Source organism: Corylus avellana, chromosome 3 (assembly GCF_965113065.1).
Source record: "Corylus avellana chromosome 3, dhCorAvel1.hap1.2, whole genome shotgun sequence".
NCBI lineage: Eukaryota > Viridiplantae > Streptophyta > Magnoliopsida > Fagales > Betulaceae > Corylus > Corylus avellana.
Window position 1 is genome coordinate 27,230,071 of NC_142492.1, and position 22,799 is coordinate 27,252,869.

Consider the following 22,799-nt stretch of genomic DNA (forward strand, 5'->3'; position numbering starts at 1 on the left):
ACTCAATATAAAATTTATAGGTTAGGGTTAAAGGATTTGATTCATTTAATTAAATTGGTCAAGTTAAAATTAATGTATATAATCTTACATCTATATATGTATTGACATTACTTGAAGTCGACATGCGATATTTAGGACTATCATTTTTTTACACAACTGGTAAATTTGATACAAACTCAACATAAAATTTGTCTCTAACTATTTAGAGATTTAACCGGTCGACCTAATTAAATAAGTCAAAACTTATATAATCATAAACTTGATAAAGAATTGCCGCCCTCAGTCATCATTGAAGAACCCAGCCCTGGCAGGTTGATTTCGGACCTTTCGATTCTCAATCTAGAACCTGGGACCGGGAGCACGCTAAGATCAATACTCCCTTCGGGTAAGCTCCTCCCAAATTCTTTTAGCATCGAATACACGGCTTCCTACAAGTAAGCTCTCTCTCTCGTATGATGGATTTTATGCTCAAAAGGGTGTAGTTCAGGGCGTGTTTAGATTAATCGTTCTCTGTAATTTCCGCGAAGTTTGCAACTTTTGTGCCTTCCGCTGAAGCATGGATGGCAAAATGAGAAAAGAGAGTCTATTCAATATGTTGAATTTCTTCAATGAACCCATTAGAGCCCAATAAATCCCAAGTTTCAAGATTTCATTTAGAGTTAGTATTTGGTGTTTTTGCTCAATGGACTTCACAAATTTATATTGCTGCTACATTTTCATGCCATGTATACCACAGGATCTCACCCACCATGAATTTGGTCGTTAACCGATGGATACCATTCTTTACACTTGCACCAATTGTAACAAAATTGTAGTATAGTTTGTAGTTACATTTGGCATTAGTCGCATTACTATGTACTTATTGTTAAAGAAAAACATGATAATCCTTCTTCAGGGATCGTCCAAACACAGTTATAGTTTGGATTTTGCTGATTTTGGCTCATTTCTGTTAATATATATATATTTTTTGGTTTACAGATTTTCTTAGATGGTTGTTTGTGCTGTAAGTTAACCCTATGGGGTAACTTAATTGGTTAGGGCCACGCCTTATAAAGCGGAAGTTACTAGTTCGACTTTTCTCTTGCCCTCCTCTTGGGCCAATTACTATATATATAAACACTTGTGCTGTAAGTTATACGAAGGTTTTAACAAGGTGACTTTGTAATTGGACTAGAACTCGGAATAATATCTGCAATGGGATTGCAAAGATTTGGGCGTCCAAAGGGTGTGGAAAGCAAGTCGAGTCCCAACCTTTTTGTGGCCAACTGTGGGCCAGCAGTGGGGCTTTCTCATGACACCATTGCTTCAGTGTTCAGTGCTTTTGGGGAAGTGAAAGGAGTCTGTTCTGCCGATGAGAGCGGTGCCCGTGTCATTGTTTCTTATGGTGATGAGAGTTCTGCCAAAGCTGCCTTGGAAGCATTAGATGGACAACCTTGTCCTGACCTTGGAGGCCGTTCTTTGCATATTCGGTATTCAGTACTTCAACCTACTTTGCAGGTATAAGACGTCTCCTTACTTGCTCAAGAGTGTTAAATGCTTGAGCTCAGACTTTATCATGCTATTTCCTGGTTCACTTTCTGTAAGGTTTGCATTGTTTACTTTGGCTTCTTGTAATGAATTACTAATGTAATGGGTGAATTCATACTAAAACTAATTTACAGTGGTAGATGTGATAACTGCTATTTTCTCAACACAGATTCCGCATGATTTGGTTGGCGATTGCTTGATTATTCTCAGCAGACTCCTTTATTTGTGCCTAATAGATATTCAGATTTCAATGGATTCCATGAATGTTTTGATTCTTGCGTCTCAGTTCAAATGTAGTTTGTAGATCTTCCCACATAATTTGTACCGTGCATATTAACGGATTTTTGAGTTCCTTGTGAATTTTTATAAATCAAGTTTTATTCCATTGTTGCCAAAATTCAGAGTTTCAGAATAAAGTAAAGTAGATGTGTTAATGACTCAACAAGATTCATGACCTTTTATCATACATTTGCTGCATTATCCAGTTCATGTATATCTTATACTTTGGTAATTACTTCAGGGTAAGGTTAATGACTCGGTTCCAGTGTCTTTGGTGGCTTTGGATTTGAACATTCCAGGCCTTTACTTATTGCATGACTTTGTCAGCCCCAAAGAAGAGGAGGTTAGGTCATTTGTCATCTGTAGCAGTACTTTGTCCTTGCGTTATTCCGGCATTTGCATTTAACTTTTGAGTCCTTTCTGACTAAATGACACTTGTAATTTTTGACCCTCACTATATACTATATGTGACTTTTCCTGGTTTTTCAGGAATTGCTTGCAGCAGTTGATGATAAGCCTTGGAAAAGTCTTGCCAAAAGAAGGGTTCAGCATTATGGCTATGAATTTTGCTACGAAGTATGCCACATGATAAAGAACTAGCCTCATTCTGCCACTTTGATACTTATGTATGTATGTGTGTATTTATATATGTATGTATGTGTACACACATATATAAGAGATGATATGTATGCAAGTCAGCATATATCATAAGCTAGACTTTCTGGGATTCTGTATTGTAAAAATAGTAATCAATTTCCTTTGCTGATAATGTAGCTACCAAAAGGTATCAACTTAAGTCATTAGAGGAATGATTTTAGTTCTACATTGTTAATCTTATGTGAGTTAAAAGATATTTTGTTCAAAACCCTTTATAGGTAGATGGTTGCTACCTGTAGGTTTCGCTTCTCTTATTTTCTAGAATCTTTAGATTTGTGTTCTTTTTCTTCCCCCTACGTAGGTGTTTCTTTTGTATACTCCTTATGTACTTGGGTTACGCCTTTTTGCACTTTCTAATAACATTGAAATACTTATCCAAAAGAAAAACATTGATCTTCTGATTAAATATGATGACCTTACTGCAAATGCTGCCTCTATCCATTCTGGAAAAATATGAAAAATACTTTTCCATATTTTTCCACCTAAGATTAAGGACTTATAATATGTGTTTAACAAACCTCGTATGGTCTGGGCTTTGTCAAAGTAGATGGATATACTTGTATGCATGTATTATTTTCCCAAATCCAAATACATTGGAAAACAATCTAGTCTTCACAAAGTCTAAATGACCAACAAGAACTTCTCTAGCCAATATGTGGTGGTGCAACGTAGTGGTTGCGTATGCATTATAGCTCTTCTGTATTGTTTTGAATATATTTTATAAGCAAGATTGTGGCAGAATTTACATAATGGCCACTAAGGACTTTAGGATTTTATATTGTTGTAAGAGATTATAAAGTAAGGCAATCACGTTAAACATTGAATTAGCGAAGTCATTGCTGGAGCTAGATTGTAAAGTTGGTTTTAAATGGGATAGAAGCAACTGTAAATGTTGTACAATATTGTTGTTTATTCAGAATAGTATTCTGTCGTTCTTTTTCTCGCCCCCTTCTTCTAATGGAAATTGTTGCTTATAATCATTTCTTGGCCTCTACACCCTTAGAACTATTAACTATTAGATCTTTTCTAAATCAGGGTTAGATACTTATCGTTTTTTTTTAAAAAAAAAATAGTTGTAGGAATATCAAATACTCACTCAGTGTTCTCTCTTTTCCTTTTTTTTCTTTTTTTGCTTTTTCCTGATTCCTTCTCTCTTTTGGTGGTACAGACAAGGAATGTTAATACGAGACAGCACTTAGGTGAACTTCCGTCATTCGTTTCTCCCATTCTTGAAAGGATCTCATTGTTTCCAAACCTTGATAATCATGCAAACATAGTTTTGGACCAACTGACGGTATGTGGTAATGTTATTCTGTACGTAAAATGTTTGTGATTGTATTCTCTAAATTGAAAATTAATATCTTTTTTGTATTTCTTTCAAGCTGTTATGCATTGATGCTTGTCACCATATAATGGCTCTAGTTTTTTTTTTTTTTAAGATGATTGGTACTTGTATTCATGTTTCATAATTAGGACTGAAGATCAATGATTATGTTACAGGTTAATGAGTACCCACTTGGCGTGGGATTGTCTCCCCATATAGACACCCATTCTGCATTTGAGGGATTTATTTTCAGCCTTTCGTTAGCTGGGCCTTGCATAATGGAGTTCAGGAGATACACAGAAGGTACTTGGCTTCCGAATACCTCAAGTACTAGTACAAAGGTGCAAACTCCTGAAAATGGCCCAAATTTCTTAAGGAGGGCTATCTATCTTCCCCCACGGTCCATGCTCCTATTATCTGGGGAAGCTCGTTATGCTTGGCATCATTACATTCCACACCACAAGGTATATCATACTATCCTTGGGTCATCAACTGTTTCTATACTGAAATTTGTTCAAATTGACGAATTCTTCTGAAAGATTTTGTAAATTGTAATTTGAAAATATTTGCAAGCTGCAATAATGTGAAATATAGTGATAAGTGGTCATATGCATGCACACATTCTAAGACTATGTTGGAAGGCCAGAAAAACATGCGAAAGTGTTTCATCTGGAGAAACCTTCCAATCATAGCATTCCATTTCTCTTATCCAGAGGGTTAGTGGTTCGAGGGTAGATTGAGTACACGAATTTCCTAACCTTCTATTATGTATTTGTTTAGTTATATTAATGGAATACTTTATTTTATAATTGTTATTATAATGTTTAATCAGCTCGGATGAGTTGCTTTCCAAGTGGAGTCTTCTTAATTGTTTCTAATGAAACAATGATTTTTTTCGTTAGTTAACGACATGATATATGTTTTCGATTTCAATTAAATTTATATGAAATTGCTTTTATAATGATTAACATATGAGTAACGTAGGAAACCACATTTTTATCTCACAAATATCTCCAAATGCTGAAGTGATTATTTCAACTAACCATTGGATCAGTCCTTGTCAAAAAATAAAAAATAAAAATCAAGGATTGATTGGGACTACCACATCAACATTATGGTAGTTGTAAGATGGTATATAGCATTACTCTTAACATATTGACATTACGGCAAAGAGAATAAAAATTCTCTCTCTCTCTTTGTTTTTTTTTTTGATAAGTAAGTATGCTTATCAAAAGTTGACTTACTGAATAAGTGTGTAAGTATGCTTTAGCATTGTTATTTTCATTCCTGAAGGCATATGTCAATGATTCTTGTTTTACAGATTGATTTAGTGAAGGACAGCATTGTCAGAAGGGGTCCAAGGAGGGTGTCCTTCACTTTTCGTAAGGTGGTTAGGAGTTCAGTTTTAAATTTGTTGACTGCCAGATGCATTGACCTTCACATTCTAGCAGTAATAAATTCTATATTTGAATGCATTGCTGTATGTACTCAATAGTATGGATCAATTAAGTTGGTTGCTCATGGTACACATTCAGAGAAGTCAGTAATTGCACTTTCTCCTGTCCACTTTAGATTTCAATTGTGTGATTATCTATGCCATCTTTGTTGACTGCCTGAGAATGATATGACAGATGACCTAAATAACTACTTATATGGTGTCATAGCAGAATATATAGATTGTGTATCTTCTTCAACCATATAGTTCTATATGCTCTTACATTTTTTAGGTAAAAATAAAAAACAGTTTGGGAAACATTTCAAATGCAATAGAAGTGCTGTAAAAGTTTTTTTTTTTTTTTTGGTAAAAGTGAGTCCTGTTTAATTGCATCGACAATTAACATAAACATTGCTCACCAATGAATATAGATGTGTTTAGAATAAGATACCATGCCATGGTAATCATCCTTAAAATTATTTGAGATATAGAATATTATTGAATTTCAGATGGAAGGTGTGGCCAATGGCCCAGTCATGCAACATATTGTAAAATCTAGTGACTTATTGAATTACAAATGCTTATGTTTGGTCAATGCTATTAGTTTACCAAAGACGTGCATAGTTACTTGGATTTAGTTCTAGTTGTTAATGAATGTTTGGATAGTCGGATTAGATCTAGGAAACAAGGAGTGTTGTGTAAATTGGACTTGGAGAAGGTGTATGATGATGTTCATTGGGAGTTATTGTTAGATTTGCTAAAGAGGTGTGGATTTGGGGAGAAATGGAGGGATTGGGTAGCACATTGCATTTCTACAGTGCAGTTTTCCTTTCTTATCAATGGTTCACGATCTGAATTATTTTGTCGTTCTCATGGAATGAGACAGGGGGACATGTCATTGCCATTGTTGTTTGTAGCTATCATGGAGGTGCAAAGGGATGATGAGCCCGACAAAGGATAGGGGACTTTTGTCTGGTTTTTCAGTGAGGTCGAGGAATAATGAATAGATATTAGTGTCCCACCTATTGTTTGCAGATGATACGTTGTTTTTTTAGGCAAATTTTTGAACAAATCCAACATTTGTGATGTTTTCCTTATTTTTTGAAGCTGTATCGAGATTGAAGATTAATTTGGTGAAATTAGAGATAGTTCTTGTTGTGATATGGGAGATGTAGAAGGTCTGGCTCGTATTCTTGGTTGTAGACTATTGTCTTTGCCGATGAAGTACTTGGGTTTGCCATTGGGTTTGATAAATAAAATAATTAAAAAAAAAAAAAAAAAAAAAAAAGGCACTCTTTTCAATTTGCCTACTTACTAACTTGTCTCTTTACCCTATTCCAATGAGTGTGGCTAATAGGCTTAAAAAAATTCAAAGAGACTTTATGTGGTGGAATTGATGATGAGTTTAAGTTCCATTTAGTGAACTAGTCAAAAATTTGTACTTCAATGAAACCAGGTAGGTTGGGGGTTAGAAACCTAATTTAGTTTAATAGAGCCCTATTGAGTAAATGGTTATAACATTATGCTATGAAGAATGAGGCTTTGTGAATATTGGTGATAGAAACTAAATATGACAAAATAAGGGGATGTTGATGTTCCAAGGAGGTAATAGGGCCATTTGGAGTGGGTGTGTGGAAATATATGAGGGGGTGGGAAACTTTTTCAAAATTTGTCAGATTTAAGGTGGGTTATGGGTCATAGATCAGTTTTTGGCATGATGTGTGATGTTGCATTCTCTCAAAATAAGGCGATATGTGGATAGAATATGTTGGATCCCTTCCAAGAGGCACAAGTTTGAAGTGAAGTCGTATTATCATGTGTTAATCATATCTACGAGTTTCCTGTTTCCTTGGAAGAATATTTGGAAAGTTAAAGCTCTTTCGAGAGTAGTGTTCTTTGTGTGGATGGTAGCATTAGGAAAAATATTGACATTGGATAACCTAAGGAAGCGGAACATCATTGTAGTAGATTGGTATTGTATGTACAAGAAGGGTGGGAAATCTATCGATCACCTTCTTCATTGTGAAGTAGCTAGGGATTTATGAAGCTCGCTATTTAATTTCTTTGGTGTGGATTGGGTTATGCTTAGAAGGGTGAGAGAGTTATTAATGAGTTGGGGAGGGTTGGTGGGGTGTTGTAACATTTTGGAAGTTTGGAGGTTAACTCCTTTATGTTTAATATGGTGTATTTGGAGAGAGCAGAATGAAAGGAACTTTGAAGATAGAGAAACTTCAGTGATAGAGCTGAAAAAATTATATTCAACTCCTTTTACACATCGATAGCAACACATAATAGTTTGCTTTTTTTCTAGTTTTTCTAACTTTTTGAACCTTTGTTGTTCTTTTTCTACTAAATAGAGGATTGCACCCCTCTGCCATTTTCAATAAGATTAAATTACTCATACTTTTCATTTTTTTGGTCTCTTTAAAACAAAAAAGTTTCAAGTAATTAAGATTTTTTATATATTCTGGCCACCTTTTTTTTAAAAAAAAAAAAAATGTTTTGAGAAATTGAGTTTTGAGTGCGACTTTCTTCGCTATATTAACCAACCAGGGATGTAACTTCCTTGCTAAAACAGAAGCAACATCTCTATATAGAATAACATGCCACATAATTCAATTTAGCTTTGTGCTTTGTTAAGTCTTAAGACTGTTCTATGGATCTCTACTGAGACTTTTGCATGCACTGATCCTCACACTGAGCTATAATGATCCTCTTTTTTCTTTTTTCTTTTACCTTTTATCTTTTTTTTTTCTTTTTTTTTTTTTTCTTTTTTCCTTAATAAACAGCATATACAACCTAAGTTGACACTTGATTTTTGAAATAGTGTGGAGTTATGGTTTGCTTGTTACTTTTACACTAATGATAGAATATCTTCAGTTTGTTCTTGGCCCATGCTTGAATAGTGTTTATAGTTAAGTGCTTTACTAATTTGTGATGCAAGTTCGGTGTTTTCACAATTTTTTCTTTCTTTTTCCCCATTTCTCCTGTATGAACTAATAATTACTTTTTAAACTTTTTTTCAGGTTAAAACAGATCCTTGCCAATGTGAATATCCCCAATATTGTGATTCTTAGAGATAAGAAGACAAGTTTTCGTTCTGATTGAAGATACAAGCTGACTATTCAACGCTCCGTTATAACACCCATTATAATTGTTTGTAGGAGACGGTTAGTATAGAACATTACAATCATGAGTTGGACTTATTTTCCAAGATGATTCCTTCTCTTCTTTTCCCTGGATCTCCAAACAGGAAATCCTTGATGCCAACTTGTGTTGGCTGCTGGTCTTGCAATGGAAGGAGTAGTGGTAAAGGAAAGTTAGAAACAAAGCTTTTGTTATTGTATTTGTTGCGACATGAAATCATGGAATTCAGTGATTTTCTTTTATAATCTAATATTCGTTTCTCAAATTACATTCTTGGCCCGTGATTGGACAATAGAGTGATTTCAAGGAACTGTGCCCAAATGTTAGCTTGATGTTGCACCTGCTGCAAGCTCATTTTCTCCAGAATTTTGTTCACATGTGTAATGTTATTTTTCTTTCCCAGTGGTAAGCTCAATGTAGCTTTCTTTCTTTTTTTTTGGGCTGAGGTAGCTGGAACCAAAAACCAAAAAGAGATTATTGGGGTGGGTGAGCCACCTTTGGAAGTGGCAAGTTGCCACTTTTAAGCGTGATTGGGGATGGCTAAATTACTTCTCTCACATTACTAGCAATTCGGGCAAATAATTGTTGTAGATCTTTATTCGGAATACAAGTAATGTCGTAGTGCGTTATTAAGAATGTGGGAATGTGGTAGTACCATCTTTTTCTTTTCTTTTTTTTCTTTCAAGTACACATGAATAAAGAAGAGTTGGTGGATGCATTCCTTACGCCCAAAGAACATAGAAATTACACCTTACACATAAATCATTAGTTTGCTTCTTCAAGAGCTAATACATCATCAACTAGGAATTATTCAACCTATGCCTTCCTCATTGTGGCTCCTCATGTCTACATAAAACTACCCATGCTAATTAACACAATATACAATCTCCCCAATTACTGAACATTTAGACTTTTGAAACACCTATTTACCTCTGCCCTAGCTTCACCAAGCAGACATAACATCGATTAAATTACAATATGGAATACAGTAACCACAAGTCAACAAAATAACTTAACCTAAGACGTTGAAGTAATTAGCTTATTAAGCTGCATAGGTGCTTTTAGCCCCCATAAAATCCCTAGCTTTCATGTCACTTGCTTAAATGGCCTTCAGTTGAAACCAGCACATGTTTTCTTAATATCCTTCATAAAAGAACAAGATACACACCTTATCAGGGTACCAGATCACATGCTATCTCACCTGCAAAAAATAATTAACAATAAACTTTTAATTGGAAAAAAATGGTAAACCAAGAATATTTTCATGAGAATTAACATGACGAGAAGGCGGCTCTTAGCATTACACATATTGGGTGTTGGAAAAATTGTGAAATGAGATCACAGTGGCTAGAAGGTTTTACTAACATTCTCATTTCATCTGATCATACCTGTCAAGTAAATTCAGGCACAAAGAATGCAAGGGACTAACCTTATTTTAACGTTTGTTTTCTGGAAACTTCACCAGACTTACTTGTTGGATACATTTCATGCACGGTAATGCATCAATACCCCCCAAAGGAAAAAACAAAAAATAACAGACCATAAGAGGAACATAATTATGCTTTGATGTCACCACACTAACGTTCTGTAATTTGGTCTAATAAGTCCAAGAGATCACTACGTGAGAGTACTCATTTTGTTATTTTTTTTGGGTCCATGGATGACAACTGCTCTGGAGCTGTCATCTTGATATCTTCAATAATATTCTATAAACAAAGGAGATTGTAAAGACTACATTACATCTAAAATTGCATTACAAACAATTCAAATGAGTTAATGAGAACAATTTAAGTTACCCTTTTCAGAATAATAAATTGCACAACTAAAAGCTTCAAGAAAGAAAACATTAAATTTTTATTGTAATTCCAAATTTAAAACGAAAAATAATGAGACAAAGCATATATTGGAACAACTTGTTTCATGATTTGTCCAAAAAAACCCACAAAATATTTCCAAACAAATACAATTGAGCTATATGACTCCTTACCACGCATGGATTTGATGAAGTAATCCAACTCTGGGAAGCAAATTGTTCCCTGACCCAAAGGGATTAGCTGTTGATACACAAAGAATGAAAAGTGGCGGCGATCAGGATCATTTCTGGGCTTGGCCATCTCAACCATGCTCATGTACCCTTCTCTATCATAACATGGAAGTGCATTCTCACCAGCCACAGTCAATCCTCGATCCCAGGCAGAGTTTAAAACCTATAAGAATAAATGAGGATTGTCTATCACCTATACTGAAGAGATTATTCCATCCATAGATATAAGTGATATAAAACATTTTTTATTTAACCAGCATTGTATCAACATACAATACAAGATTGTGCACCAAAGGCTGCTAGTATTTCCCAGCAGGAGAAAACCCAGTGTAGCCTATAGAGAGTACGGGGAGTTGAAAGACATTAGAAATAACAATCACCTGCCAACTCAAACCTTCTGGGTCAGCCAATGCTTCATCATATTCCTGACCAGAAACGTGAAATCTCAAGCAAACAAACTTCAACATCACTGAATGCTTTCTCAGAACCTCAAAAACTGGGGAGTATCCATCTTGATTCGTAGGGTTATAGAAACCCGCCGTTAACTCTGCTGCATGACTAGTAGTCTTATACCACCAATGAACTGCAGGAACCTGCACATCAGCATTTTCATTTATTTCATTTTATTTATTTAATGTCCAAGAACTCCATAATAAGATATTCATTTTGAAAACGCTACCGCGAAGCATATACTAGTGTTCAGTTCCAACTTCCAAGACTAAATGACCAAAATAATCAGGTACAACCTCACAACATTGAGTTGGTTCTGGTTGTAGATGTGGCTATGTCCTAGTCCCTAAGCACTCAAAGATTGCACATCTCAACCCATCCAAGCATGAGTTCCATCCATAATTAAACACTATCATAATATCACATTGGTATATAGGCAGAGCCTATACATTGGTAGGTGTAATGTGCAATGTTTGAAGGAATCCAGGGTCATCGTTTTGTGTCTTTTTTCTTTTAGAGTTATTCCAGGGACAAAGACAAGCACACTAATTCACCAACAGAGTCAGGGCATGAGTGGGAGTGGGAGTGGGAGAAGTAAAAGCTGCGATTTGTTACATAACTTGGTCGAGAGCTGTTTAGAGCCCTTTATGTACATTTACTTCCAAATGTAGTGGTTAAGGAGAATATTGGGCAGTTCGATACAAAAGTAATTCATCCATAGGACCAGGGATAAAAAGGTAAATAAATAAATAACCACTTTTTTGAAGAACCGTGAAGATAACAAGGAATTTGGTCCCATCAAGTCAGATACCTAGTTTGACCTCATCCAAACCAGGATTTGACTGGATTTGAACGAGCCATAAATTGCAGGTCAGGAAGAATCAAACCCCATCCAGTCAATTACGCAAGTTATGTGTTGTGTGTGTGCACGATGCAATGAGAAGGTAGTGGGCTCAATAATTAATCACATCAATTGTAAAGTGGAATCCACCAGGAAAATAAGAAAAAAACTCTCAAAAAGAAATTTATTCAATAACATATAATTATGAAACAAGTTCACAACAGGCCTTTTTATAGACCACAAGCATAAAACACCCTAATGACTTATTATTACTATAACATCTATAAACAAGCAAAAACATATAAACTACACATGAAAAACCATAGTATTCATACTCTAGTGCGCTGGTCAAAGTGGTGACCGACCGCCCTATCTATCGACCGGTGCACTTAGATAGCCTATCTTCAACAAATCTTCAACCAATTCTCTCAGGTTTTTGTATCACCACTCAAAGGGTTGGTCAACCGGGTTTTCAATCTCTCAAATCACAGGATTTTTTTCCTTTATTCTAGTGCACAAACTTGGTCCAAATTGACCCCCAAGTGTCCGATATCAGTGTGCATGTGAAGAGTATCAATGTGTAAAACTCCTAGTTTCACACCCTTGATTGACGTTGACATTTTTTGTTTTTCCTACGCTTCTAAAATTCCCTCAGTCAAGCATTCAAACAGAACATCGAGAAATTATTTTATTTCCCTACATCCCACATCTTATTGTCTGCTATGCTCACTAAGAAAGGTTTAAAATTTGATCAACTGCACTCATAAAATGGTTTGAAAAGAAAAGAAAGCTGCAAACCCATAGTGACTACTCTTTTTTTACAATTCCATTCTAAAAGAACAGACTTCTCAAGCATCCTCCTACTCCTTCTCCACTCCAAAGCTAAAAAGCCTTTTCATTCTCTCAATCAAAGCAAAAACCAAAAGTTTAATTTAACTATCATGTATCAATCCAATCAATTTCCAATTACGCATCAAATTTACAATAATACACTTGAATTTCCATAATTTTTTTTTTATAAGCATTGCAAAACTTGTCAACAAATTTAAGAACTTGAACAAAAAGGAAAAATAAATAAATATTTGGTGAATACCAGTTTCATGATCTTAGGAATTTAACAGCTCTCTCTTACCCTTCATCCATCTTTATTCCTAAGATCTTTTTTTTTTTTTAAGGAATCCAGGGTCATCCATCTTACGCTTTTAATAAAACTTGTTTATTACTTATCAAAAAAAAAAAAAAAAAAAAGATCTTAGGAATAAAGATGGATGAAGCTAGAGAAGAAACCACTAAACAATTGCTATGGTGATTGGAGAGGTAGAGAAGCTGAGAGAGCCAAGTGAGTTTCAATAATTAGCGGGAAGGTTTTGGTGGCCAAATTTATGTGACTTATGGTGCTTGCGCGCAACTAGACTAGAAGAGAGGAAATATTACATAACCCATTATGCTGCTCAAGTAGAAGAACCAAACTAACATGCCAACAGAAGGTAAGCTCACTTGCTCTATTCTAGTCCCTTTTACTTTCCATCCTGAAAAAAATAAAAATAAAAAATAATAATAATAATTAAAAAAAAAATGGTAAATGAAACAGATTGCCATCTTTTTCTCTCTAAAATTTTCTCCACCCTTGCCTCCAACATACTTTTCCATCGAAGAACCACTCAGCCATTTCCACCACATCATTCATATTAAGCAATATGAAGGACCGCGAGATTGGCTCAACCCATTCTCACAACATGTTCCGCTTCACACATTCTAAATTTCAACGTAAAGAAATATTTAGTAAATTATAATTTTTAAATTTTTTGCATAATGATTGCAAAGGCTTTTTGGTGGTTGTTTGAATCATTTTTTTGACAATGAAAGAGGTAGAGATTGGTGGAGACAGGTTGTAAGATAATCCAACCCTTCCATACTTAAACACATACTTCTCCTATGTTACCAAATACTACACTTTTACATTAAAAGTGAAAAAGTACATCCCGTGGCATGTAATGAATATCATGGAGACTCTAATGTGAAATTTACAAATATTATTATTTTATTTTTCACGTTAGACAAATTTTGGGACACCCAAAAAATATGTTCACCATTCTTAAAGGAAGAATATGCTTTTAAACAATCAGCGCAGGTACAGCATCTGCATGCAAGTTTGAATATTAAATCAGTGAGAAGCAAGGACATAGCCAAATCATAAAACGAGTCCAACTGTATGACTGATGATGCAATTCATCGACCTGGATCAAATTTAAAATCAAAATAGAACTCCCCATATTAAGTTCACCAGCTAAGCCAAAACCCAAGCACACTTAGATTTGTTCTGGAGGTGATGATAGTGATCATTGAAATGGAGGTCACTTCGGGGACAAGTCATAATTTGTAGAGGAGCTTCGGGTGAAAAGACAGGCAGTGCCTCAAATAACAGTAATATATCACAGGTTTCACTTGAGGATTTCAATGGCATATCTAAATGGTTATTTACTATAATCAATAAGCAACACCAACAGAATCTAGTGACTGGTGCTAGTCATACACAGAGAAGAAAATACAGCTTAGCATACTAAATTTTGTATAGATGACTTGAGATGAACCAATACATACCTTAACAATTATTTTAGTTTCCTCAAATGCAAGGGTTGCAAGAGACAAAACATTATCTGCATGATCTATTAGTGACTGCGCATACCAATGGAGGAAAAAGCGGCCATAGTAGCTATCGTAATCACCTCGTTCACAAAAGAACCCAGTTTCATTTGGCCTAGAATTGTATTCACCGGCATTATCAGGACCCTTACCCCAAAATGAGTGCCCTCGCAATTTAGCTGCTCTGCACAGACTTTGTTGTAAATATTTATCATAGCACTGCCATAAATGTGATCAGTATAAGTTAAATGGAGTTATACTGAGCATAATTTTAATTTTAAAATAACAATAAGACATGATAGCTTTGGTATAAAAACATGTATGGAACTATAATGTGTACAGGGGCGGAACTAGCATTTGGAGTTTGAGAGAGCCAAAAAACAAAAAAAATTGGGGGGGGGCGGCTGAATGTGCATATCATGACCTCAATAACTGGTATATGACAGGTAAAGCAAAAAATTTCAAGCCATAAGAAGAGTTCTCCGAACAACAGCCTATATTCCATGCATATATTATTAGCATGTTATTTTGTGTGCTTTAGTGAGGTATGCATGCATTACTTTTACATTTGTAATGTATACATCATAATAATTTCTGTTTGTGTATATATGTTCAATATTTTCTGACCTTAAAATAATCATTATAACTGAGGATCCAATGAATAGCAGGGAGACCAGGGTGCATTCCTTTCCCACACATAAAAAGAACTAGGATAGCAAAGCAATGGGAAGATTGGAATGCATTCCTTTCTCATTAAATATAGAAATCTACAATATACAGAATAAAAGGTCTACCATGGAGGAAAAGTACATAAAAGTGAGGGAATAGACGCATGCACATAAGCATGTATGTGTGTATGCATCTAGGGGGCAATTAGGTTTAATAGATACCTGAAACTCACCGATACCAGGATACCTCCAGCCCATCCTTTCCGAAAAGGATGGATACTTCAGTTCCCCAGATGCTCCAAGTCCAATTTCTACAGCAGAAATGAGACCCTCTGCAAACAAGTCATCAAACTCGGTCCGGAAGCTTCTCATGAAATCAAAATAGACCTGCACATATTTGGACTGCTAATGAGCCACAAAAATCTAATAGACAAAGCATAAATGAGTTTAAACAATAGGTCCTCTGCATAGAAGACTATGCAATGAACAACCTTTTTGTGATTAACTAACTAGAAGAAATGAACACCGACAAAGATTTGATACAACAGGGCAAGCAACAAAGTCTCAGTAAAAGTTTGATTAAAAAACTGTGCATAACTTTGTTACAGCTTCATTTTCCATAACAAAGACAAGATAGAGAAGTATCGATACAACTTATAGACTCATACCTCAATGCCAGTTCTTCCTTTTAGAACTCGTTCTTTATCAATACCCCAAGATAGACATTCAGTATTTCTCCTTCCTTCACGATCTGTGAAGAATATATCTCCATTTTCTTTTCCAATTTCCATAACCCATTGTGGGAGGGTAATCAATGTGTCCCTAGAGTCATTTCCTCCATACTCGTGAAATGCCATTACAACCTTCACAGTTTTAAAAGATATATCAAAAAGTGTGAGAAATACAAAATTATAACAAAAAATCATTTAGTGAAACCCTCATAAAAAGCAGTCATACATATGTTTCTCAAAATAACCCTACATTCTTACTTACAAGAAATGAATCACGGATTACAATTTATGAGAAGAAAATTTTTGGTATTAATGCATTTTGAGCTTCTTTGCTCAGTCTGATTCAAGAAATCACTCAAAAACTCCGAGAGCAAAGAAAGGCACAATACAGCGACGAGCACAAATTTTTTTTTTTTTATAAGTAAAAAGAAAATGTAAAAAACTCGGAAAACATGGAAATGTTCGAAAACAATGAAAGCAAATTCATACAAATATAAATACAGTAGATGATAAAGAAACAATGAAGAGCCCTATACACTTGGCCATAAAAGAAGACTCAAATGTTGAACAAGATGGGAAGAAAATTCCATAACCTAAAACTCTTCTAAATAGTGACTAAAATTTCTTTCATAAAATCTTGATTGATGTAATACAACATATTAAGCAAAATGTACACTTAATCTTGTTGATTGATGTAGCATCAACACTTGACACTCTATGAAGGAGACATCATGAACAAATAAATGTAGTATGTAGAATGAGTTCCAGATCACATAATTCCATCCACCAAATTGATAGACAACATTAGAGTGTATGCTATCTAGACATTTTAAAAATATTTTAGACTTTTGATAGCTCTATCTCATTAAAGATGCTCACAGTTTCACCCAAAATAAAAAAAAGAATGAGTTAACAAGAAAGATATATATCATTTTGCTTCATATGATCTAAGGCATCATTCTGACAAAAGGTTCTAGTAATGACTATTATATATATATATAGGGATAAATATGGATGAGGTCTCACCCATTTCACATACAATAGTTCAATATTTTATAGATCCAAACCATTCAACTTAAACTACAAAAAGCAAAGTTGGACATATTCTATATTTAGACAGAATTGGTAGAGCAAAATGGCTCATATCTTTCTCATATTTAAATGAAAAATGGCATTCCAATAATGAACCAAAGAAGTGTGGTTGGCATTTTATGAAAATAATGATCAGATTTTGTAACACCCCACTCCAAGTGGTATGATATTGTCCGTTTTGGGCCTCAACCCGCACGGTTTTGTTAATGGGTTTACCCCCCAAAAGGCCTCATACAATTTAGAGAGAGCATGTTCTATATAAGCACATCCTCTTTCTCACAACCAGGCAATGTATGACGTCACAATCACCCCCTCTTTAGGCCTCAGCCTGCACAGTTTTGTTATTAGATTTAACCCCCAAAAGGCCTCATACCATTTAGAGAGAGCATGCTCTATATAAGCACATCCCCTTTCTCACACCTAGGCAATGTGGGACGTCACAAATTTATACCTTTTTAATTTGATATTTCTGATACAAGGTGCTCATAGCCCTATATTGCAAATGGACTAACTATGTAAACATGGGTAACATCCTATCAATCTACCGCGAAAATTCGCCATCACATATGTTATACAATATAATCACATATTTTGATATGTATAAAACATTTAAACTTATGGCAAACACACAAAAAATATGTACAGCTCAAAAAAATCCAAAGAAGCTACCTGCAACTTCAGCTTGAATTCTCGAACAATGCCAAAAAGTTCCCTATAGCCAGACCACATGTATTTCTGTGGAGACCAGCCTTCAATAATACCCCACCAACAATCTACTACAACGCCATCTACGTTTAGAGACTTCAAATGATTAACCTCTTGTCTAACACCTTCAGGATCAATCAACTGGCAGAAATTGTTTATAACACCAGTCTGCCACAGAAGTCTCAAGTATTTTACAATTCATAGAAATAATTACAAAATATGAATAGAGTACTCAAAATATAACTTGTGACTGTAGAAGAAAATGTATAAAACATAATTAAAAGATGAAGGAAAGCAAAGCAGAAAACTAACTGCTTATCAGAAGATTAATCTCAATACAAGAGATTATAGCAGCAAACAGCAGACACTTACTGAAATTTTTACATAAACAGGGATCTTTGGAGTGCCAGTAAAATCACTCTCATGCTCCCCAGAACGAATATCTTGCATAAGCTGCAAAACCAGACAATCATAAATTTCCATACTTGACAGCTTAAAACACCAAAGAAGCTCCCCAAGTAATGCCACGGAACTTAACAACCGTCCTGAGAAAATCAGTAGAATATGAACCAAAATACCATGACACATGCACATGTAAACACAAACAACTGCACACATACACCAGGGTAGTATTGAACTCCCCACTTCCAGCTGAAGGTTAGCATTTTCCCCATTTTTGGATAATTGTATTTTGCATAAAAAGGATAATGATTTACTAACAATTTTTTGCATGAGTTTATTTGGCATAAAGAGCAGGACAATGATTTACTAATATATAATACTTCCTCATATCACTTGTACGGCATATTATCATCTGATCAATTTGATCCAGAGGCTAACTTTCTACATCTGTAGTTGACAAGGTCTACAGCCACCATAAAACTCCAGGTGTGTGGATGTGTGTGCGCATGTATGTGCATATTGATATGATTCTAGATCGTTAAATTTCATTGACTCAACATTGCCTAGCTACCATCACATCTAATTACAAAGCAGAAGGTACAGCTAAGTCAGGCACCAAAGTTATTGGACCAAGTGGCATCTTCTCCCTCACATAAACAACGGGTGGAGGGTAAGGTCAAGAATTCAATCCTGTGCATGTGCGTGACTTGTAATTACATTAGGTGTAATTGACAAAATAAAAGGAAGCCCATCTAAGTCAGGCAATTCCTTAACTTCCAGTGGAAGCAATGTAGAAAAAGAAGAGGATTAGCAGAGTCGTCTCTATTTCTATCATTTTCATTGCAAAAGGAAATACAAATGACAATGAAATAGTTTTGAGCTCTACCAGATACATTAGAGGCCCATATAATTAGTTCCATATCAATTACATGATATATACACATTTGTATCCACCTAATTCATTCAAGTGCAAAAGATGAGGAAAAGGTTGCAACATTGCTATGGGGTTCTACTCCATTTCCATGGACTTAAAAAAAAAAGCAAAGATGAGACTAAAAAAAATGGAAAGAGAGCTGTGACAAGTCACTGTGAAACCAAAAAGAGATGACATTCAAGAATAGGACTAAGGATGCTTACTCAGGCAAATACTCTAAGCAATTACTCAAGTGCAAATACAAGTATTAGGTTTCAGACCACGTTATTAAATAAGGTGGACTTTACTTAAACAGTGTGTAGCCACATGAATTAGGAAATAAGTTAACCTGATCAGCCTCCAGGCATTCAACTGAATTGATGGGGCTGACACTAGTATATTTCTCACTCTTAGTGTCCCTCTCTGCAATTACAACAGAATCAAGAGACGCTGGTGACAAGCTCTCATCAATTCTGAGAACTGATGGCTGACAGTCCATCGTTGCTTTGACAGAGCAATTTCTCAAAGAACTAGCAGATAGTGGGCTTTCAACCGACCTCACAGGAAATGCCGCCTGTCAATGCAAACAAACTCACTTATGATGAAATCATGTGCAAAACTATGTATCGAACTTATAGATACAGAAATAATAATTATTATGAATGCACTTGACAATATTAATTACTCAAAAACATAGTGAATCTGAAACTTCCTCCGGCTGTCAGTTTCAAATTCACTTCCTACAAAACAAAGAAAAAAAAATGTCTTCAAGTGTCTCAAACTCATTTCAACATCAACAATATGTGTCAGGCACAAAAGGTTCTCCAGAAAAATCAAAAACAGGGATTGTCTAAGACAACACAACTTCACTTTTCTGGCTAACTCAGAAAGTGAGAGACTTCAAGACAGAAAACAATACATGTCGTCCATGTTTGACAGACAAAAATTTGCTACAAACTGGTTTGTAGCTAATTCATACAAACTCATCTAATAAAGTAACATGTGTCCCTTAACATGTGATAAGCACATGTTTTTTTAATAGCTATAGGACACATGTGAGTTTATTAGATGAGTTTGTATGAATTAGCTGCAAACTAGCAAATTTATGTCCCATGTTTGACATAGTCTCGTTCGGAAATCATTCAACTAACTGGTATTTGAAAAATAACAAGAAACCAGAATTATGACAACAGTTACCAAACTCTCACAAAGAAAAAGCAACACAGTCCTTCAAAACGAAAATATAATCAGCTAGCTGCCTGATAATCTTCCCTTTAAACGTTCTCACAGAAATTTGTTTAGCAATGATCAAGTGTTCACACCCAGAATCAACCGACTCAAGCCAGCAACTTGATTTTAGAGATACTCTCAGCACCATTTTCATTTAATTTGCATTTTCTTTTCCGAATCATCGGTTACTGATAACAAGAAAATGATTACAACATATTTTAGAGCTGAGAACAGAAAATCCTCATGGCTTTTGCTAATAACTTGGACCACTTAACATTTTTCCATAGCAATAGGAATTCAAAAACTTCAAACTTTCTTCCATTCTCTCAGCAACCAAACATACCAAAAGTGAAGCACAGCGAAAGAAAAAGCTTGAGAGGAAAATTTAGAATAGAAGTCTGAAATTTGTGACACAAACCAAATGTGAAGGAGGGGGCGACTGTCTGTAGGTGGTCCCGTCAGTCTCGACGACCCAGCCCGCCTCACGCGCGAGGGCGGCAAGTACATCGTTCATATCCGCACGCGCGGGAAGAGGGAAATTACCGTATTGCCTGAGCCCGGCGAGCATCCGGCTGGTGATGGCTCGGCGGTGGCGCTCCCTCAGCTTCGTCCGCTCCTTCTCCTTCTCCCTCTCCTTCTTCCCCTTTGCCCCTGCGCTGGGCCCCGTAGTGGCCGCCGCCGCCGTGGCCGCAAAGCCGCGGGGCCGGCGCGCCTGAGGCTGAGGCTGCGGGGAAGGGAGGTAGTCGGAGGTGTGGTCGAGATCTCGGGGGTGTTGTCGTCTGAGGGCATTGTCGGCGATGTTGTTGATGTGGTGGTCGTCGTCGACGCTGTTGTTGTTGATGCTGCTCATCTTGCTGCTCTGCGGATTGTTACATTTACATTTGCATTGGAGCCGGAGAGATATACTGCCGCTTTGTTTACTTTGCTACCACCAATAGAAAGCGTTTCATAATTTCATCGTTTCCGTAAGGTGGCTCTCTCTCTCTCTCTCTCTCTCTATATATATATATATATATATATATATATATATGGTTTTTAAATTGAGTAATGTTATATATCATGTTAATATCCTCCTATGCTAATTTACCGTTCAAAATTTTTTTCTTTTCTTAATGAAGGTAAATTGACTGGGGCAATTAGGCCTGGGTATCGGTCAAAACGGTCCGGTTAAGGACCTTATCGGTTATTAACCGATAATTTTCGGTTAAACGGTTTATTAATCGATACCGAACCAATAAGAATTTTAACCGATAATTTCGGTTAAAACGGTACACGGTTAAACCGGTTAACCGATTTAACTGAGAGCTTTATATTGATTTATTTTGTTGGGCCAAAAACAAAAAAATGAGTTTTTTTTTTACTTTTGAGAGCCCAAATACTTTTTGTTGGGCTAAAATAATTTATTAAAAATGAGTTGTTTTAGGGACCAAAAACTTTTTGTTGGGACCCAAATATTTGTTTTTTGGGCTAAAAATTGAAGCTTTTTTATATTGATCCACTTCAACTTTTTTTTTTTTTTTTTAATATTATAAAATACATTTTTCCAAAGCAAATGGACTAATTAACATAATGAATGCTAATTAGACTAGCAAAACTAGTTAATGAAAAATGTTTTTACCAAAGGCAAAGAAATCTCATCAAATGCCATCACTTAAAAAAAAAACATCAAACCTACCCAAACCCAAATTAAAATAAAATTCATTAATGAATAATAAACAAAGTATTAACTAATTAAAGTCACTTAGCAAAAGGAAAATAGGTCATGGGCAACACCATTACACAAATTCGAAAACCTGTGTCACTTGTGGGAATTTGGAAACCTCTCTAAAAGACTAAACGGCGCTGTTTTGGGACTAGGACTTAAAAAAAAAAAAAAAAAAAAAAAAAAAATCCGGTTTCTTATCGGTTAACCGGTTAACCGATAAGAACCGCTTAACCGGACCGGACCGGACCGGACCGAATTCCGGTATACTTTTTTTAACCGATAAGGATATCGGCATATCGGCTACGGTTTATATCGGTTCGGTCGAAGCCGGTAGACAGCCGGTTAAACGGTAACGGTTAATTTGCCCACCCCTAGGGGCAATGGTGAAATATTAGTGAAATAATGGTAAGAGTATTAGTAAAATAATATTATTTAGTAGATTATTATGTAACTGTTATATAAATGGAATGATGTAAAATTATTGATTTTTACTATCACTTTATTTCGACTGTATGATTACTAAGTATCATTTCTCGTTTTAGTAAGATATACAGCATGAGTAAATTTTAGGGGTAAAAGGCCCGTTGCAGTTAGTAGTTATTAACTAATACTGCTAAAAATTGCTAACCATAATCACCTAAGCAGTTAGTAAAATTTACTAACCGCTTGGGCGGTCAATCGGGATTGTAGGATATCATACTACATACCATATCAACATCATTTCATATATATATATATATATAAACCTAAACAAAATCTATTTAACACCAATCGTTTAGCATTGGCATGATGGGAAGGAAATATAAGAACAATATTAACACCAATCATTTCTCATTAATAATAATTTAACAAAGAAAGAAAAATAGAGGAAGTAGGAAACAAAAAAAGGGATTAAATCACACAATCCAAAAACACCGCGGTCACACCTTAAACAACATCTATTTAATTATTTATCAAAATTCTTCTTTTGCTACAATATTCACTTAAAAATAAACTCATTGACTAA

The 22,799-nt window shown here is 35.4% G+C and overlaps 2 protein-coding genes across 5 annotated transcripts; one reads left to right on the forward strand and one right to left on the reverse strand.

The window, feature by feature from the left end:
- Positions 1 to 278: 278 nt before the first annotated feature.
- On the forward strand, positions 279 to 8,671 carry LOC132174954 (RNA-binding (RRM/RBD/RNP motifs) family protein). Of its 4 annotated transcripts, none has more exons than XM_059586723.2 (8): positions 279 to 434; positions 1,175 to 1,497; positions 2,048 to 2,149; positions 2,296 to 2,382; positions 3,632 to 3,757; positions 3,964 to 4,251; positions 5,109 to 5,169; positions 8,249 to 8,671. In XM_059586723.2, exons 2-8 carry the CDS (start codon positions 1,195 to 1,197, stop codon positions 8,251 to 8,253), a joined length of 972 nt encoding a protein of 323 aa, XP_059442706.1. In that variant the 5' UTR covers positions 279 to 434; positions 1,175 to 1,194; the 3' UTR covers positions 8,254 to 8,671. The 4 variants fall into 4 exon arrangements, with proteins under 4 accessions (XP_059442706.1, XP_059442704.1, XP_059442705.1 ...); XM_059586721.2 differs by having other exon boundaries at positions 5,109 to 5,174; positions 8,249 to 8,669; XM_059586722.2 differs by having other exon boundaries at positions 279 to 385; positions 5,109 to 5,174; positions 8,249 to 8,669.
- Positions 8,672 to 9,065: 394 nt separating this feature from the next.
- Positions 9,066 to 21,059, reverse strand: BMY2 (beta-amylase 2). Its single transcript, XM_059586321.2, has 10 exons — positions 20,507 to 21,059; positions 19,208 to 19,432; positions 17,916 to 17,996; positions 17,508 to 17,711; positions 15,684 to 15,878; positions 15,238 to 15,402; positions 14,306 to 14,566; positions 10,794 to 11,006; positions 10,357 to 10,576; positions 9,066 to 9,570 (listed from the first exon to the last, which is right to left on the reverse strand). Exons 1-10 carry the CDS (start codon positions 20,936 to 20,938, stop codon positions 9,542 to 9,544), a joined length of 2,025 nt encoding a protein of 674 aa, XP_059442304.2. The 5' UTR covers positions 20,939 to 21,059; the 3' UTR covers positions 9,066 to 9,541.
- Between the last annotated feature and the right edge of the window lie 1,740 nt (positions 21,060 to 22,799).

Bases quoted from the DNA above. Each gene is read 5' to 3' on its own strand.
- LOC132174954 (XM_059586721.2), top strand. From the start codon at position 1,195: ATGGGATTGCAAAGATTTGGGCGTCCAAAGGGTGTGGAAAGCAAGTCG. The intron at 2,150-2,295 runs GTTAGGTCATTT...CTGGTTTTTCAG, and splicing joins TCAGCCCCAAAGAAGAGGAG to GAATTGCTTGCAGCAGTTGA. The intron at 4,252-5,108 runs GTATATCATACT...CTTGTTTTACAG, and splicing joins ATTACATTCCACACCACAAG to ATTGATTTAGTGAAGGACAG.
- BMY2 (XM_059586321.2), bottom strand. From the start codon at position 20,938: ATGAGCAGCATCAACAACAACAGCGTCGACGACGACCACCACATCAAC. The intron at 11,007-14,305 runs GTATGTATTGGT...GCTGATGTGCAG, and splicing joins AAACTAAAATAATTGTTAAG to GTTCCTGCAGTTCATTGGTG. The intron at 9,571-10,356 runs GTAAGGAGTCAT...TATTTTTTGCAG, and splicing joins CTTCATCAAATCCATGCGTG to GTGAGATAGCATGTGATCTG.